Consider the following 19,535-nt stretch of genomic DNA (forward strand, 5'->3'; position numbering starts at 1 on the left):
TCAATTTTGTCCATGTGCCTAAGAAAAGACAACAATGACTTTATGACAGACAGCAATAGGCAGATTGTGGCAGTTTTGTAGACCTGTATTATATTATTGGAGTAAACAGATGATCCTTTACACCCTCCTCACTACCTCCTCAAAAAATAAAAAAAGACAAACAGAGTTGCTAGGTGTGCAGTATTCATTGAAGTTACACCTTTATTTTGCATAATTAGACAGAGGTTAAATTCCCCCCCCACACACACACTTTCTAGGTTCAGAGAACCTCCACTGCGGCCCTTTATATTTCAAGTGGTATGGTTTTGAAAGTGACCGGGGTTTCTTAGCACAAACTGTACAAAGAAGCCTTAAAAATTATTAAAGCCAAAATTTAACATTTGGAAACGATCTGCACTTAGGAGAGATCTAAAGTAACTGGAAAGCTTAAGATTTTTCACAGTTCAAAGAAAAATGTTTTAATAATGTTAAATTACTGTGATTCTCTGAACAAGTTCAGCATTCTAATCCCATCCAAACACTAATAAAATTTTTAAGTGTTTCATTAAATTTAAATTGCACAGTGTAAAGAAATTTTAAATTAATATAACACTTATTACAATAGGCCTGCTGTATTGTTTAGGGTCTATCAGATTTTCCGATTTAAAACCTTATTTTTAAAGAGTTTACAACTTGGCTGTAAAAAGAACACATTCTAGATTGAACTTTGCATAGAAGTTCCCAGCCAAAGTTTTTAGCCAAAAATTTCAACCCCAAAAATATGGATCAGAAAATGTTCAAGTACTAAGACAGACATTAGTGATTATCCATATGCTTCCCACCCACCAACCAATAACTAACTTTCATATTTTTATACGGATACTTTGATTAGTGTCTTTGAGTATTTAAAAACAGAAACCATCTTTAACATGAAGCTGCTACCGTACACGGTCAGCAGTGTTGCAGATAGAATATTTGTGCTTGAATGAGGGCTTATTCCCACTGATAGCCCAGGTTTTGCTTTCTGCTTGATCCTGTGTTTGTCACATCACAGTTGTTGCCAGGGAAGTGAATTGTCTAGTGGTTTGAGTAGGGGTATCAAGTTTGCTAGGTTTTAATAAGGCTCCACACTGCCCAGCTTTGTGATCTTGGGTAAATCCCAGCCTCTCTGTGCCTCATTTTCTGCCTCTGCAAAATGCAATACATTAGAGGGGTATTGTAATGCTTAATGTTTGTAAAGCACTTAGAGATTCTTGGATGCAAGATGCTAAATTATTATTAGTGGAGGACATAAGTAAGTGTACAGAGTATGTCCACTTTTTACTACCTGGAGATTAAAGGCCTAAATGATGAAACTCCAGTCTCCAGGTGCTCAGCTATTACAGTGATGAGGGCAGTATAAGAATCTAAACAGATTGAATACTATACAGAATAATCTCCTGTTTATTAGCACTTCAGATAGAATGCTCAGGTTATTTTGATATAGCCCACCCTGCTTAGAAGAACAGCAGGATTTTAGCTTAGGATCTTCAGTGCTAAAGGCATGAGCATCTACCTTCTGAGCTAAAAAAATGTGGCCCAGCTTCTCAAAGGTATTTAGGCTCCTAACTTCCATTGGTTTCCGTGAAAATTAAGAGACTAAATACCTTTGAAGACCGGGGCATATGTTTGTAGCCAGAAGCCCAGCAGACACAAACCTCCAATGTACACCAATTACTACAAGGGAACAAAGACCCACGTTCTTTTAAGATGGCTTACAATGACACATAGCATTTTTCCAAAATGGGTTATGCTCCATAAATGGCCCATGGCTTCAGACTTCCAGTGTAAATACCCACTTCTAAAATTGCCACTATGATTTCAATACCCAACAAACTACTTTTCAATTAAAATTCCATAAAGTTCTTTAGTAGGCACAGTTGACCCCAATCCCACAAATGGAACCATGAAAGTGTACCTTTGTGCCTTGATTTCAATAGGATTTTATACATGCAGCCTGAGACCTGAATAATATACGCCATTAGCTGATCCAATATGAAAGAATGCAATGGCCATATGTACAGTAACATAAATGACAGTACATTGTGATAAAATAACTTTAGTCTGTCAATAATTTACATTTGATAGAATATAAATAAATGTAAGAGGGGACTATAAGAAAATAAGTCCTGTCTCTATAAAGGCAGACAGTGAGCAGGATTCAGACTGACAGAGCCAGAATGACACGATCATCAGGTTAGAGCACAGAACAGACAACAGCCCTTGGAATGGGGGAACGTGAGAAGAGACAGCTAACATGTGGATACACAAGGAAAGGAATTTTTTAAGCTGTATAAAGGGAGCAGAAGAAACAGTAATCTCAAATTGTTTATCCTAAGCAGCAACCACAATCTTGAAAGGATTTGGGAAATATACCAGGAACATTACATGATAATCAGATCATCCTCAGAGCACACATGTGTAAATATCTGAGTGAGAGGGGAACTTGAGGAAGAGGGTGAAAGAGATCAAACCTACCTGAAGGGTATATCAAGTGATGTTTTCAAGCAATCACTCACAATTCTTAGTCTAAAAGAATGTGGACTTAGTGGCCTTGTCTTTTACAGGGATGTGATCCTCCCACATGATGCATGAGAAATGCCTAACAACTACATATAAGAACAGAGTATAAAAGAGGCTCAAGGTGACAAGCACACACATTGTCATAATGGCAACCTGGAGTCAGATATTTTGTTTTATGTTGTTTTAAGAGGCTCCAGCACATAATCCGCACAGAACCCAGGATTTATATGAGGGCTAATAAACATAACATTTAAGAACATACAGTGCTAAACTCTGTTTTATTTAATCAAAATCTTTTTACAAACCAATAAATTATAATCAAATGGGTCTTAACAGTCATAGCACCATCATCACTGCATTGATTCCAAATATTAAATGATTAAAAAGCACTGCAAGTGGAAAATATAGCTCCAAAGAACACGGTTAAATATCCATCTCATTTTAAGACCCTAAAAAAATCAGAATCCGTGAAGGAGGTTTGCCTTCCCCCAGCGATAAATGCATGGGTTCTTTAGGTTGTTTGAAAATGTATTCATCAAAGTCTACTTCAAGTTTATTTGGATATTATGTAGTTGTGGTGCAGTAATACACTGAAGTCTAGGCTTAGCACAACAAAGCTCTTCTTTCTGCTCTGGAAAGCAGGTGTATCACTTTGGTGAAAATCTACCACAAGCATTTGTTCTTGAAGAAAGCATATGACTAAATAACACAAATTAGATTTCTGAGCAACAAAAGTCTTCTAGATGAAACATAGAAAATTGACTCTCTGGTTGTAAATAGTAGCCGTAACACTAAAGAACCCCCCTGCCCTCCAAAAGCAAAACCTTTTTTTGGGATTTCAGTTACACAAACATGAATAACCCTGGCTTTGTAATAAGCTCACCTTATTAGAAACAGCTTTGAACTGTTTGATTAGATGCAGATCTACCATACTGCCAACTATTATTTATGTAGCCCTGTAAGTGTGCAGGGTGCTTTCCAGGAAAACAAAAAGACATAAGAAGATTGCGATCTAAGGCCCTGATCCTGCAAACAATTATGCATGTGTTTAACTTTACAGATGTGATTGCTCCTATTGATTTTAAGGGGGGGTCACTCATGGCAAGAAAGCATAAGAGTCTGCAGGATCAGGGCCTAAATTATATTTAAACAAAGAACCAATAAAAACGCGTGCATACGACATCTTGCGATCAGCTGTGGCAGACAAATACAGGGGAAGTAGTATGGGGAGAAAAACATTAAGTGCTGGAGTCTACATTGTGCCAGATAGTTACACCACTCAGTGGAGAAGCTATAGAGAACTAGAACCATCCTTTAGGATGATGAAGTATGTTACCCACTCTACATCCTGCCAGTTCCATCATGGTCTCAGCTCCCTGAGGATTATTTGTTCCCCCAGGGATGCCATGAAGGGGGAACATCTAGAAGCCTGCTCTCAGTAGAACATAAATACTATTGTGCCTGTCCTAGTGCAGAGGTGGAACTGGGGTGGGGGGAAGGGTGGAGACTCCTTGCCCCCTCTTCTCCATGTACCAGCACAGGTGCAAGTCCTGAGCTGGCTCTGGGATGGCAGCATTGTTTTCAGGAATGTACTGATCATATAACTTATTTTGAATGTGTTTGAGAGTTGAATTTTATAATTTTCTTTTGTTTTTATATCATTTAAATTTCTCACTGTGACAGAGGGCTAGAGTTTTGACAATTTTATGGAAATGGAAAACTGACAACAGAGATTTTAAGAGGCAGGAGAGTGATTCAACTACTATGAATAAGAAAGAGACATGCAAATCTCAAGTCAATCATCTTGACTGTGAGGAGAGTCCAGGAAGGTCAAGATGGCCTGTGACATTTTAAACTTGGAGTCAAGAAGTAGGGGAACATCCCAAAAGTGATTAGGGAACAATAGTTCTTGCATGGGGGACAAAATAAGACTTCTGTATTCCTTCCAGATGGTATTCCCGATAAAACACTCCTGTGAAAATGTTAAGGTAACCTCACCCTGATATGACAATGAACTCTATACCAATGACTTGATAAGCAGGCTGGAAGAGGTAGAAGATCTCTGGACACAGAAAGAACGGCTGGGCCAAGCTGAGAAGAGACGGTCATAAGAGGGACTCGCTTTTTAGAGATGTGAGATTTTCCCTTTCTGTAACTAATATAAAGGAAGCCTGCCTCACTAGGCTTTGTGAAGCTTTCAGGGTAGAAAACAGTTTATTTTGTTTTGCTACCATTTCCTCCCTATTTTTAATGAATCTTGTTTTTAAAATGTGATTATATGACTCACAGACTAGGTTACTTCACACAGACTGCCTCCAAAGAAAGCAAAGTTCTTCAGCTTCTAAGGAGAGGTGCTGAAATGCGAAGAGTTCCAGGAGCCTGACTTACACCACAGTGTTTGACAAAAAGACATGGACAGAAGCATCCTCTCTCAAGAAGATATTTTGCCTGGGGGCCATGGCAGGTGAATACAGGGGGAAAGCTGAAGGGCCACAGAGGAAATCTAAGTTAGCAGGGGTATGGGTGACATTCTCTAGTGGATTATCACTGGCTTGATGTCAAAGTATGTTTCAAGAAGGGTTTTGAATGAAGATGGACAGGTGCACAAGAAGTGGAAGACTATTCCAGCCATAAGAAATGATGTGGAAGAAGATTCCCAAGTGGCAATGAAATGATAGTTAATAGCTCTACTTAGGGCATAGGTTCTGGAGGCACAAACTAACAAAAATCAGGCTCAAAGCTCTTGGTGGCAGAAACTCTGCATGGAAATGGGTGGAGTGTAAAAGAGTAAGCTGGCCACTAGCTATGCTCTGCTAAGAGCTCTTTAGCTAGTCAATGAAGCCTTTGAAATGGGTGGGGCTGGATACAGAGGGAAAGGAGACCTGGAAAATATGATAATGAAGTGCCTCTCGAGGACAGTTTCTGCTGGGACTCCTGTGGTGCTCCACCAGATTTTAAAACTGTCCTCCTGGCAGAACCTATAGGAGAGCATCGTGGCAGTATCTTGTGCACTCCCTTGAATCTGAAACCCCTCTCCCCCTCTTTGCAACTGCTTCCCCTGTGGGCAAAGAGGGTACAACGTATATCTCTCTGCACCTGCTGGAGTGAATCCAGTTCATAATGTTTATTGCTCAGATAGTACATATGTTATTGCATTAATATACTATACATTATCCACTAATGCAGATACAACATTTCCATATTGCCTTATTAGAAATGAGAGATATTAGAAAATTATGTCATATCTTCTAAAACAAGTTTGAAAGAGAACTTGAGGTTAAAGTGAAATTAACCAAAGAAAGCTATTTTGATGCACAGGATGAATGTTTTTAGTTGCAGAGACGTGGAAGTAATGTTTCACATGGTACATTTTGTAAAGCTGATCAGGTAACAAAAGCCTCAAGAACTGCTACTTAGTGATAGGGCAAGTCCAACAGATGGTGTTCACTGTGTCACAGTCATGGTATCATTAAGCTGAACAGTATTCTTTTGTACATTTTAGTCAAAATATCATCTCATACAGTCTTTCCTTCTTTTGAGAAATCTGTGTAAAAGCAAATTCATTCAGAAAATTGAATCAAATTAAAAATAATTACTTAAAAGATATTGTACAACAATCACACACTTGAAGAGGTCTATTCTGCCAGGTACTGCAGGCAGTGATCCAAATGCAAAATCTAGCACTCAGACAATGCATGGTTGTGTTCATTGGTGAACCTGGAAATCTTAAACTAATTATTCAGTTAAACTCATTCTAACACTATTTTTAATTGTAACTTACAGAAAAGAGATAATTCTTCAATGTAATGACACAATATTAATGTAATTATTAAAGTATGATGTAATACTAGTTACAAGTGTGAATTAAAAACTACTTTTTTTGCACTTAGTTGTTCCAGAATGCCACGTGTGAGAGTACAAGAGAATATGGGAGGTAATTGTAGCATTCTGTGGTACTGCGTCATGGGGCATGGCTGCCCTGTACCACCTCTGTTGGCTGAGCGTCACATTGCCTGCCTCATTTTCCGTCCCCAAGGTGGAGCTCCTTAGCTCTCCCCATACACTTCTGGAGACGTGGCTTAAGCCTCCAGTCAAGTGATAAACCAACATAATCCCTTGCAGGGTAGCAAAAGTCCAACTAAAAATTCCCAAACAAACATTTTCCTGTGCCCTTCAGAGCTTCTCTTCAGCCTGGCCACCGGGGCCTTGTTTCCAGCCCCTTTTTCCTAGGCTACCTTTGGGAGTCTCTTCCCCTGTTCTGGTATAGAGCTCTTGGCCCATGGGCTGGGTCTCCCGGATTACTGTTCTCAGATCCTTTCTGGGCTCTCTTACATCTTTCCATGATCTGGTATACACTCTGGGTTCCCAAGATGGTTCCCCTGGAGTACCTAGCCTTTTGCAGACCCTGGCTCAGGGCACTGCACGCTTCCCGTGGTTCCCACTCCAGAGTGAGCTCACTCTCAGGCTTTTTATAAGGTGTCCATTAATCTATCACCTGACCCTCGTTAGTCTGTCCCCCTCAGGCTGGGAAGAGGCTAGTTAATTATAGCACAAATGTAGCTGGCCCTATTTCCCTCTGAAATATTGTATATAGCATGGTTTCCAAGAAAATTAAATACAGTGACATGCACTCAAATGACATGCAAGCTACATACCACCTCATGTTTCAGCATGTGCTATCATCTTATTGGAATCTAAAACCTTAGTGGGAGTAACCATAAACTAATGTAGATTCCAAAGCAAAGAAATTACGTTAGATGATCACAATATGTGATGTAGCATTTTGGTGCAGTTGTTTCATAGAATCATAGATTAGGGTTGGAACAGACATCAGGAGGTCATCTAGTCCAACCTCCTGCTCAAAGCAGGACCAGCCCCAACTAATTCATCCCAGACAGGGCTTTGTCAGGCAGGCCTTACAAAGGATGGAGATTGCACTACCTCTCTAGGTAACCCATTCCAGTGCTTCACCACCCTCCTAGTGAAATAGTTTTTTCTAATATCCAACCTAGACCTCCCCCACTGCAACTTTAGACCATTGCTTCTTCTTCTGTTATCTGCCACCACTGAGAACAGCCAAGCTCCATCCTCTTTGGAACCCCCCTTCAGGTAGTTGAAGGCTGCTATCAGTAAGGGTCCCAGATTTTCCCTGACCTTCTTTTTGTTGCTAACATACCTGTAGAAACCCTTTTTGTTACCCTTCACATCCCTTGCTAGCTGCAACTCCAACTGTGCTTTGGCCTTCCTGATTACACCCCGGCATGCTCGAGCAATATTTTTATACTCCTCCCTAGTCATCTGTCCAAGTTTCCAATTCTTGTAAGCTTCCTTTTTGTATTTAAGTTCACCGAAGATTTCTCTCTTAAGCCAAACTGGTTGCCCGCCATACTGGCTATTCTTTCTGCACACTGAGATGGTTTGTTCCTGCGCCGTCAATAAGGCTTCTTTAAAATACAGCCAGCTCTCCTGGATTCCTTTCCCCCTCATATTAGCCTCCCAGGGGATCCTGCTCATCAGTTCCCTGAGGGAGTCAAAGTCTGCTTTTCTGAAGTCCAGGGTCCGTATTCTGCTGCTCTCCTTTCTTCCTTTTGTCAGGATCCTGAGCTCGACCATCTCATGGTCACTGCTACCCAGGTTGCCACCCACTTCTACTTCCCCTACTAATTCTTCCCTGTTTGTGAGCAGCAGGTCAAGAGGAGCACGGCCCCTAGCTGTTTCCTCCAGCACTTGCACCAGCATGCTGTCCCCAACACTCTCCAAAAACTTCCTGGATTGTGCACTGCTGTATTGCTCTCTCAGCAGATTGAAGTCCCCCAGAAGAACCAGGGCCTGTGATCTGGAAACTTCTGTTAGTTGTCCGAAGAAGGCCTCGTCTACCTCACCCTCCTGGTCTGGTGGTCTATAGCAGATGCCCACCATGACATCACCCTTGTTGCTCTCGCCCCTACACTTAACCCAAAGATTCTCAACAGACTTTTCTCCAGTTTCATACTGGAGCTCTGAGCAATCATACCACTCTCTTACGTACAGTGCAACTCCTCCAACTTTTCTCCCCTGCCTGTCCTTCCTGAACAGTTTATACCCATCCATGAAGTGCTCCAGTCATGTGAGTTACCCCACCAAGTCTCTGTTATTCCAAACACATCATAGTTCCTTGACTGTGCCAGGACTTCCAATTCTTCCTGCTTGTTTCCCAGGCTTCTTGCATTCGTGTACAGGCACCTAAGATAACTAGCCGACTGCCCTACTTTCGCAGTATTAATCAGAAGGGATGATCCATTGAGTAATTAAATTTTAAATTACCTGTTTATCATCTAAACCACCAATATATGTGTAATTGGGCATCAGACAATGCTACTGCCAGTTAAGATGATGACCACTTTAGTTTAAGGTAACAAAATGGTCAAGAAACCTATTATGTGTTCGGAAGCGATAAACACATCACAAGAAACAGAGAGAGGACTAGCTACTGATCAAACACTGCCCACGTGTTTCATATAGTCAGGCCTCTAACCTGTTCACACTAGTCCACTATGAAGTCTGTTATTTTGTAACAAATTATTTGTGCTCCTACTTTACAATTTCAATGTTCAGCAGTGAACTCTCATATCCACGCACAACATATTTAATCATGTAACCATGATTAGCTTCTTAGAAGAATGTGGAATTTGGAATCCAGAGTATGGAACCTAGTATTAACGATTAGGTAAACGATACACAAGGGAAGTATAACAAATTTGATAGGATTCTTTATCAAGACAGGAAAAACATTTTAGCCTCAAGTGAAAATCCAAGCAAACTGATGGATTAGTCAGGATTCCATGGTGTGGATGGAGAACATTGAGAATAAAATATATTTAATCATAGAAAGCAACTGCTGAACATTCATATCCCCCCCCCCCCCCAGTTCATATGTTTCTCTTTTCATTCCTTCTGCAACTGCATTAGATTAAATATCTGTTAGGACAATCAATTCTAGAGCGCCCTATGTAAAGATCTAAACTCCATTAGTTTAAATTGGCAGCAATGTTGCCGCAGTAAAAGCCAGTCTTTTCTAGGATATTGTATTCAATTTCAATATTCAGTGTCAATTAGAAAACTCTGTCCTTCGAATCTGCATAATAATATAAGGCTTTTGAATTAATCATTAAATTAACAGTAAATCTGTAAATAAATCCTGTCAACTTAATAAGATTTACTTCATACTGAAAAACTAGCTATAATTTACATCATAAAGAAGGTTGATCATGCCATCAGTGTAATCAAAATGAGTATGTTAATATGTAGTTACTTTTTTGTGTGCAATTTTACTTAATTACACTTAAAAAGCCCTCTACAGTTAAAAGACTGTAGGTTGCAAAGTCAAGACACAAAATTTAAGATATTCCAGAATTAAGATTGCCTGTGCAACCTTAATCCTCCAATCCTCCTCCTTGTACATATACATTATGATACAGTCTTTAATTACATGATCACTCGCTATCCCTGCCTCATTCAGTGCACACAATGCATGGTGCTCACTGAATGTGCAGCTATTCAATATTTTGCTTTCTCCTCATCGTTCAATGTGTGGCCCCAGGCCTTATTTTCTGCACACTATTCAAACCCTGCTCTGAATGATTAATTTCCTCCTGCACGCTTCTATGAAGCTAATACTATGAGTATTTGACAAATATTAATGAATTTATTTTCACAACCTTCTTTGAGATAAAGCTGCATTATCCCCATTTTACAGATGGGAAACTGAAGTTGAGAGAGATAAAGATCAGAAGTGTACACTGGATGCCCAATTTGAGATGCCTAAGGCCTGATTTTTTCAGAATGCTTTGCATTTTATACAACTTTATATACTCAAAGCACTGTTTCCAGTGACTTCAGTTGCAGTTGTGAGTACTTAGCCCCTGGATCTCAAGCAGAGCACCAAGAAAAAGTAACACATGATTAGTAGCCACTTGCAAAATTTTTGGTTTAAGTGACTTTCCCAGAATCACATAGGAACACTCTGGAAGAGGCAGGGATAGAATCCAGTTCTCCAGGGCAACACTCAGCTGTCTTAACCATGAGACGGTCCTTCCTGTTCCCGCAACCCCCCGCCTCGTTCACCGTGCACCTTCCAATTTCTGCAACAAATTAGGCAGGAGTCCTACAGACAACAGCCTTCTTCACTACAAAACCCTGATTCATCCCCAGAGCACCATCCATCCTGTACAATGAATAACGCAGGGACGGGGGGGGGGGGGCAGATAGCATGTGATCATATAATTAGAGGCTATATCATAATGCATATGCACAAAGTGACTGAATTAATGTTGAACAGGCAATCTTAATTCTGGAATTTCCTAAACTTTTGAGGGCTTGACTTTGCAACCTTAATATTCTTTTAATCTAGATGTGTGTGTGTGTAACTTCCCTTGATATTTTATAAAAGAAAACTGAAAAGACATCACATACTGACTTCTACAAACCAGTTCTTGGAACCAGCTGAACTGTTTTTGTTGAAACTTTTATATATGTATATGTATATGTATGTATAAAAAATCAGCCTGAAGCAAGCATGCAGAATGGAAAATTTCAGCCCAAACAATTACATTTTGGCAAAATTATAAGCAACTGAAAACAGGGGTTATAATAATACAATATAATAGAATCATAGGACTGGAAAGGACCTCGAGAAGTCATCTAGTCCAGTCCCCTACACTCATGGCAGGACTAAGTATTATCTAGACCATCCCTGACAGATGTCTGTCTAACCTGCTCTTAAAAATTTCGGATGATGGAGATTCCACAATCTCCCTAGGCAATTTATTCCAGTGCTTAACCACCCTGACAGTTGGGAAATTTTTCCTAATGTCCAACCTAAACTGTTCTTGTTGAAATTTAAGCCCATTGGTTCCTGTCCTATCCTCAGAGGTTAAGGAAAACAACTTTTCCCCCTCCTTCTTGTAGCAACCTTTTATGTACTGAAAACTGTTATGTCCCCTCTCAGTCTTCTCTAGAATAAACAAACCCACATTTTTCAATCTTTCCTCATAGGTCATATTTTCTAGACCTTTAATAATTTTTGTTGCTCTTCTCTGGACTTTCTCCAATTTGTCCATATCTTTCCTGAAATGTGGCACCTAGAACTGGACACAATACTCCAGTTGAGTTAGGGCTAATCAGTGAGGAGTAGAGAAGAAGAATTACTTCTTATGTCTTGCTTACAACTCTCCTGCTAATACATCCCAGAATGTTGTTTTCTTTTTTTTTGCAACAGTGTTACACTGTTGACTCATCATTTAGTTCGTGGTCCACTATGACCCCCAGATCCCTTTCCGCAGTACTCCTTCCTAGGCAGTCATTTCCCATTTTGTATGTGTGCACCTGATTGTGCCTTCCTAAGTGGAGTACTTTGCATTTGTCGTCACTGAATTTCATCCTCTTTACTTCAGACCATTTCTCCAGTTTGTCCGGATCATTTTGAATTAATGGGAAGTGTCGAGCAACCTTAACTAGATGACACTACCAGTTCCTCCCATGATTCTACTGAGACAGACAATTTTGCACCGCTGAAGTGTTTCCCCCCCCCCCCCCCCCAATGGCATCAACTTTTGTGACAATCTTGGGTAAAACAGTTAAAATCTACACATTCAGTTCAATGACTCAAATCAAATTTTTAAATCTGCATTAGTAAAAGATTACTTTTAAGAGCAGATATTAATTTCATTCAGATGTGGTATTAAAAAGTACCAGGATGGCTTCACAAATACATTTCGCTCATGAATCACCAGATTAATTAACTGGACTTTTTTAATGATTCAGTATAACAGAACTGCACACTAAGATGTGTCTTGCCAGTTCCCAGTCAACTAGGACTGTTATTTTATTCTGATCAAGCAGTTTTTTTTTTTAACCGCATACCTGGAGATGAACTGGAAAGTATTAAATACTTCATAAGTAGTAAAAGGGAAGGTCCTTAGACTAGTATTTCTCTATATTGTTTGGCATTGTTGAACCTAGGGTCATGGTAGATTCTCTATCTCTAGCAATTTTTAAACCAAGATTGGATTTTTGTTTAAAAGATATGCGATAGGAACTATTTGGGGGCCCATGTTATACAGGAAGGAGGTCAGACTAGATGATCACAATGGTCCTTTTTAACTTTGGAATCTATGAATCCTTGTACATTTCATTTTTTGTTGCTGAACTACTGTTATTATGCTACACCTACACATTTTCTTATAACTTTCACCTTTTCAGAATTGCAGTTAGAGCTGTTAAAAAGTGACCAGATTTTTACAAAAGAATTCCAAAAAATCCCAATGAATTTCAAAAGAAAAAATGGCAAAGAAGTCTTTCATAATCATTCCATTATATATTAGCAATGAAGCAAAATAATCATGAAAAACAAGCATTAAAACATCAATGATAAAAGCTGCTATAATAATTTGAGGGCATTTGAAAAGAGATCTAGGAATTATAGAGTAAAATCTCTGAAAAACAACTTTAAATGAAATCTTGGTAAATGTTAAGAAAAACCAGATGAGAAAACAGTTTGTAATTAAACATCAGATTTTTAAATCTCAATTCATCTCAGCCTCTGTTAGAATAATTACACAGTTATTAAATAGATATTTACCTGTTGGAATGAGACAATCTTTCCAATCAAAATATCCTGCATAAATGCCAGGTTCTAATGAGCCAACTATAGGATCTGCCTTCAATTCAATGTAAATTTCAAACAGTCTTTGATCCAACTCCTTTAAGGATTCCATACTAATCTAAAATCAAAGCAAAAAGAAAAGCACACCTAATTATGAAAGCAAGAATAATAATCAACAATTTATGGTTTGTCTTCTCTTTGATTTTTAGGAAACATGCCATATGCTTCCAACCTTATAATTTTAAGCAATATCTCTTTGACTGTAAGAATTTCCATACTGAATCACATCACTGGGCAGACTAGTCCAGTATCCCTTTTCTGACTGTGGCCAGTACCAGATGCTTCATAGAAAGACGTAAGAAACTCCATAGTGGAGAATCCTGGAATAACCTTCCCATAAGCATAATTTCTTCCTAATTCTGTCATTTAGGTATTGATCCTGCATCACTGAAGGCAGTGAATTTTACCAGTGACTTCAATGGGAGCAGGATCAAGCCTTTAGTGGCTGGCTTATGTCCTGAAACATGAATGCTTAAAATCCTTATAATATTTTTAACCCACCTGATGTAACTGTGGATTTTTTTTTATTATTCATTGTATATAGAGTTTAATCCTTTTGAAAAATTCAGTTTCACCAGAGATCTGTGACCTCCTAGCAGCTTATTTAAAGTTCATTGCAAGTACACCTCTACCCCGATATAACGCGACCCGATATAACACGAATTAGAATATAACGCGGTAAAGCTGTGCTCGAGGGCGGGAGGGGGGAGGGGGAGAGAGCTGCGCACTCTGGCGGATCAAAGCAAGTTCGATATAATGCAGTTTCACCCATAACACGGTAAGATATTTTGGCTCCCGAGGACAGCATTATATCAGGGTAGAGGTGTACTATTTTAAAGTATCCTTGTACAACAAAACAATAAGCTGCAGCTCTTTTGGGTACAGTATAGAGCAAGGACGTGCTCTTCTTTCCTTTGTGTGAATACAGCTAAATACAAGCACTACGATTACTGAAATCTCCAAATAAAGTAACTAAACCGTGAAACACTCTTACAAAAAGATTAGTCAATGAGATACATGTATGTGTACGTTTCACTTGCTCGCTATATTTAAAGACTGTACCTCTTTCAATACTGTACAAGTATTTTCTTCTTAATATAACTACACAAGACAGCTACATTTTCTAAAGCAATTCCAGAACATAATGTGAAACCTGAAATGTAGACAATACTAAAAGTAGTAGAAAGTTAACATCCTGATATCATCATGAATGCTAATTAAACAAGTCATGCAGAAAATGACATGGGACCACTTGTTGAAGATATTTATGTTTATGAGCTTATCAGATTTCAAGGTAAAACTTTTTAAATGTCACTCAGCACGTTTCTCAGTCACTGTGAGGTTTAGGGACTTCCCCCTCACCTGAATGAACACCTCTCATCCTGGAAGGCTCAAGACCAACCCAGGAGAACAGAAGTAAAAGGCAGGGGGGAAAAAAAGCCCTAGCACTTCACTGCCTTCTTCCCATGGAGACTTATCAGATAGGAGTCCCTGTGCTGAAAACCACTTGAAGATTCACTGAATGAAGCATGGAGGAAATCATTGATACTTCTGTTGCTCTGCCTTCTCCTACTACACCCCTAATCTGTTCCTGAGCACTCTAATCACAAATCACTGGGTCCTGATGGTGGTGTAGATGGGGAGAGGAGGTCTCTTGAGCTGGATATGGGGAGAGAAACAGGAGTTCTGGAGGGGAATGTGAATATGGGAGAAAGCAGGTATATTGGTGGGGGCATGGAGGCTCCCAGCAGCAGAGGAGTCCAATGGGAGAAATTGGTGCTCAGGAGCAGCATACACTAGTGCTTTCCTGCTTTCTCCACCTAGTGAACCTCCTGAGCGGTGTCAGAAGTGAGTCCAACAGCTGAGAACCACAAAGGACCATAAAAAGGTGCTCAGGAGATCGGCAGGAGGGGAGCATTCATGAGGGCAGTGAGAACTGGCCCTCAGGAAAAGGTCAGGGATGCAATTCCTTCCCTCCCTACCACCCACTTTCTGTGGGATTTCTGAAGTCTGCAAAGGGGAGAACCCTCACGGAGACCTACCCCACCTCTTCCTGCTCCTGCCTGTGAGAGTCTTAAGATTGGCAGCCTCCCTCATGAGCCCTTTAATAGAAAAATCTCCCCCACCACCCGCATGAACAAATGGACAAGTGACAGGTTACATTTTCAGCTTTATCTCTGTAAGGAAAAGGGATAGTGATTTACTTATTTTAAAATACAAGCTAAGGTCTCTATTTTCATGTCCATGAGCCAGTCATTCCTACTGATGTTCCAATTCAAAAGCAAGGAAGTTTAGAATCTAAAGAACAAAAGTTTGTTCTTGTGCATAAAACCCATAGTTTTATATTTCTCTGGATTTGTTTTTTTTTGGGGGGGGGATGGCGTGGGGGGGGAGAGAGGGCTACGAAATGGCATACTTACCTAGCCCCTTTTCCATTTCAGTTCATACTGTATAGAAAAATTCTACCTCAGCACCAGATCTAACCTACTAAATATGAGACACACAAGGTAGGTGAGGTAATACCTTTTATTGGACCAACTTCTGTTGGTGAAAGAGAGAAACTTTAGAGCTCCAAATATCAATATTGAAGGACATTATCTTACCCACCCTGTCTCTCTCATATCCAGGGAGTAACATAGATACAACAACACTGCAAACCACTAACTATGAAGTAGATATAGTTTTTTAGTGTGGATCTTAGGGTGGAGGTGTGTGGAGTTGGAGGTTATAATGGAAACTCATTTGTAATTTTAATTATGGAGCAACAGCTCAAACTTATATTCCCACTTTCTTAAGCATTAGTTCATTCCGCCTTTTATTTCACCCTCATCTTCATTCTGCAAGCTTTAACTGACTCCATATATTATTTGTTTGCTTCTATCCTTTCCACGTCCAGTACAGTTTTGGTTTGTTTTTACCCATATGACTATGTTTGGTTCTTCAGCCATGAATTCTCCATTACAAATGCCCTCCCACTTCTGGAGTCCTCAAGAGTTCAAGTCTGGGTCTGTGTGATTCGGAAAGAACTGTGTACACTTACAAGACTCCATAAGAAAGAGATGTGTGCATTCATCTTCAATTAAAATAATATATAATTATATATATGCAAATTAATGGTGGCACTCAGGATCTTGGGAAGCTGCCAGTTTGGCCCTCTGTGCTATAAAATTTGCACATCACTGATGCAGAGCCAGGTTTTCAAAACAGTGGTCAAGTAATTTGATTTTAGTCATTCTATGGGCAATGAACATCATGTAACTTAGGGCCTCTCTGATGCCCACTGAACTCAATGGTAAGGTTTCCTTAAGTATCTAATACCCAAGGGAATTCCCCTGACTCACAAACGTCAGAAAGAAGCATTAATATTCTCACTAACCTATAAAAAAGAGAAGCATCTTGAAATCAATTCAACTGGTAACATTTAGTGATGAGGTCACCATGGCTGCAATTAGTGAATCTTTTGGTCTTTTATAAAAAAAGGAGGATTTCTTTTGGACAGAAATGTTTTAGACTATTTCCACCTTAAAATGAAATATTTCTAGGTCAATCAAGAAGATAATGCTAATTAGGTTAGATCTTACACTCCTGACTGAAGTCAGGATCTGCTCTGTACTTCCTAAAACTGTTAAGTTAAAAAATCTTTCAGGGCTTTGGCAGGTTTCCCATAAAAAGTGTTTAGTGTTTTAAGATGTGTAAAACTCCTCCCTGGAATTGCTTGATTACATCTACAATACAGTATGGTGCATTCTCTTGATTTGGCAAAGACAGATTGTGCAAGAATAAGGTTACAGGCTGTGGTTGTTGGTTCCCCCGTCTAAGCTTATCTGTGATACTGCAACACAACAGTGTAATTCTACTTAACTATAGGAGAAAGGAGATTTGTCAGTAGACAGTAGCTGTCACTGCCTACACTTCCATTTATCTGAACTCACTCCTGAATGGCTGAAAATAACACTTCATCTGATAATGCATCTGTGTAAACCTATTACAAGAGAATGAAAGACTGAAAGTACTTTGAATAAACAGAAAAAAGTACAGTGATTATAAATGTTGAGTGCCTGATGGCATTCACATGGAAATATGACTAGATGAGTCAGCTCATAGACTCATAGACTTTAAGGTCAGAAGGGACAATCATGATCATCTAATCTGACCTCGAGGAATCAGTGGACACAGCAACTCCCAAAAACTACAACTGCAGCCAAAATACTATTCTATTTTCTTTCACGGTATTTGTGCAATAGTAGCATGTTGCCTGACCTCCTACAAGTTATCTGTTCAGTACTTAATATGAAACATTAATATTATTCAATTAGCACTCAATGTATGTTTTAAACACTGTTGTTTTCTAAACTGGCTACCAAATGAACTCTTAGAAGGATAATCTAACTATCCATCTAGGTACTAATATAGCCCTCATGATCACCCTATGAACATTTATATAACGGCCATGCTGGGTCAGACCAATGATCCATCTAACCCAGCATCCTGTCTTCTGGTCGTGGCCAGGGCCTGAAGCTTCAGAAAGAATGAACAGAACAGGGCAATTATTGGATAATTCATCCCCTCTCAGCCAGTCTCAGCTTCTGGTAATCAGAGGTTCAGAGACACCAAAAGCACGGGGTTGTGTACCTGACCATCTTGGCTATAGACTTTGATGGACCTATCCTCCATGAACTTACCTAATTCTTTTTTCAACCCAGTTATACTTTTAGCCTTTACAATAGCCCCCGGCAACAAATTCCACAGGTTGACTACGCGTCGTGTGAAGAAGTACTTTGTTATGTTTGTTTCAAACCTACTGCCTATTAATTTCATCGGGTGACTTCTGGTTCTTGTACTGAGAAGGGGTAAATTACACTTTGCTATTCACTTTTTCCACACCATTCATGATTTCATAGACCTCATCATAACCCCCCTTCAGTCATCTCTATTCTAAAGCAATCTTTTTTGATATCTCCTCATATGGAAGCTGTTCCATATCCCTAATCATTTTTGTTGCCCTTCTCTATACCTTTTCCAATTCTAATATCTTTTTTGAGATGAGACAACCAGAACTGCACACAGTATTCAAGCTGTGGGTGTACAATGGAGTTATATAGTGGCGTTGTGATATTTTCTCTCTTATTATTTATCCCTTTCCTAACATTGTTAGCTTTTTTGACTCCTGCTGCACATCGACCTGATGTTTTCAGAGAACTATCCATGATGATTCTAAGAACTCTTTCTTGAATGGTAACAGCTAATTTAGAGCCCATAATTTTATATGAATAGTTGGGATTATTTTTTCCAGTGTGAATTACTTTGCACTTATCAACATTAAATTTCATCTGCCATATTGTTGCCCAGTGACCCAATTTTATGAAAATCTTCACAGTCAGCTTTGGACCTAACTGTCTTCAGTAATTTTGTATTTTTTGCAACTTTGCTACCTCTATGTTTACCCCCTTTTCAAGATCATTTATGAATACGTTGAACAGCACAGGTCCCAGTACAGATCATCAGGGGACCCCAATATTTACCTCTTTCCATTGTGAAAACTCATCATTTAATCCTACCCTTTTTCTTCAATCTTTTAACCAGTTACTGATCCATAAGAGGACCTTCCTTATTATCACAATTGCTTACTTTACTTAAGAATCTCTGGTGTGGGAGATTTCTGAAAGTCCAAGTACACTACATCAACTGGATCACCTTTGTTCACACACTGTTGTTGACACCCTCAAAGAATTCTAATAGATTGGTGAGGTAGGACTTCCCTTTTCAAAAGCCGTGTTGACTCTTCCCCATCATATCGTGTTCATCATTGTGTCTGATAAGTCTGTTCTTTACTATAGTTTTAGCCAGTTTGCTTGGTACTGAAGTTACACTTGCTGGTCTGTAATTGCCAGGATCACTTCTAGAGCCTTTTAAAAATATCAGTGTTACATTATGTATCTTCTAGTCATCTAGTACAGAGGCTGATTTAAACAATGAGTTACATACCACAGTTATCAGTTCTGCAATTTCACATCTGAGTTCCTTCAAAATTATTGGGCGAATACCATCTGGTACTATATATACCAACTAGTACTTTATATATGTACTGTATGTACAGTACTGCATTGTCCACGGTCATTAAAGGGTTAATATAGATTTTAAATTGTTCAGTGACTTCAATGTTTGAATTTTGTTCTTTATAAAAATACCAGATTTTAAGAACAATACTTTGATGTGGCTGTTCAAGATCAATTGCTGAATATATAATGGGCACCTCATTTGCCTATATAGTCACCACACTACCAGTACCTAA

The 19,535-nt window shown here is 39.2% G+C and overlaps 1 protein-coding gene across 1 annotated transcript in view; it reads right to left on the minus strand.

Annotated features, from left to right (window-relative positions):
• The window catches only part of EXOC2 (exocyst complex component 2), a 204,913-nt gene that overhangs the window by 42,303 nt on the left and 143,075 nt on the right, over nt 1-19,535 (minus strand). The window contains exon 23 of the mRNA XM_065398970.1: nt 13,160-13,301. Coding sequence (XP_065255042.1) covers nt 13,160-13,301 — 142 coding nt within the window. The remainder of the gene's footprint in view (nt 1-13,159; nt 13,302-19,535) is intronic.

Source organism: Emys orbicularis, chromosome 2, assembly GCF_028017835.1.
Source record: "Emys orbicularis isolate rEmyOrb1 chromosome 2, rEmyOrb1.hap1, whole genome shotgun sequence".
NCBI classification, from domain to species: Eukaryota; Metazoa; Chordata; order Testudines; family Emydidae; genus Emys; species Emys orbicularis.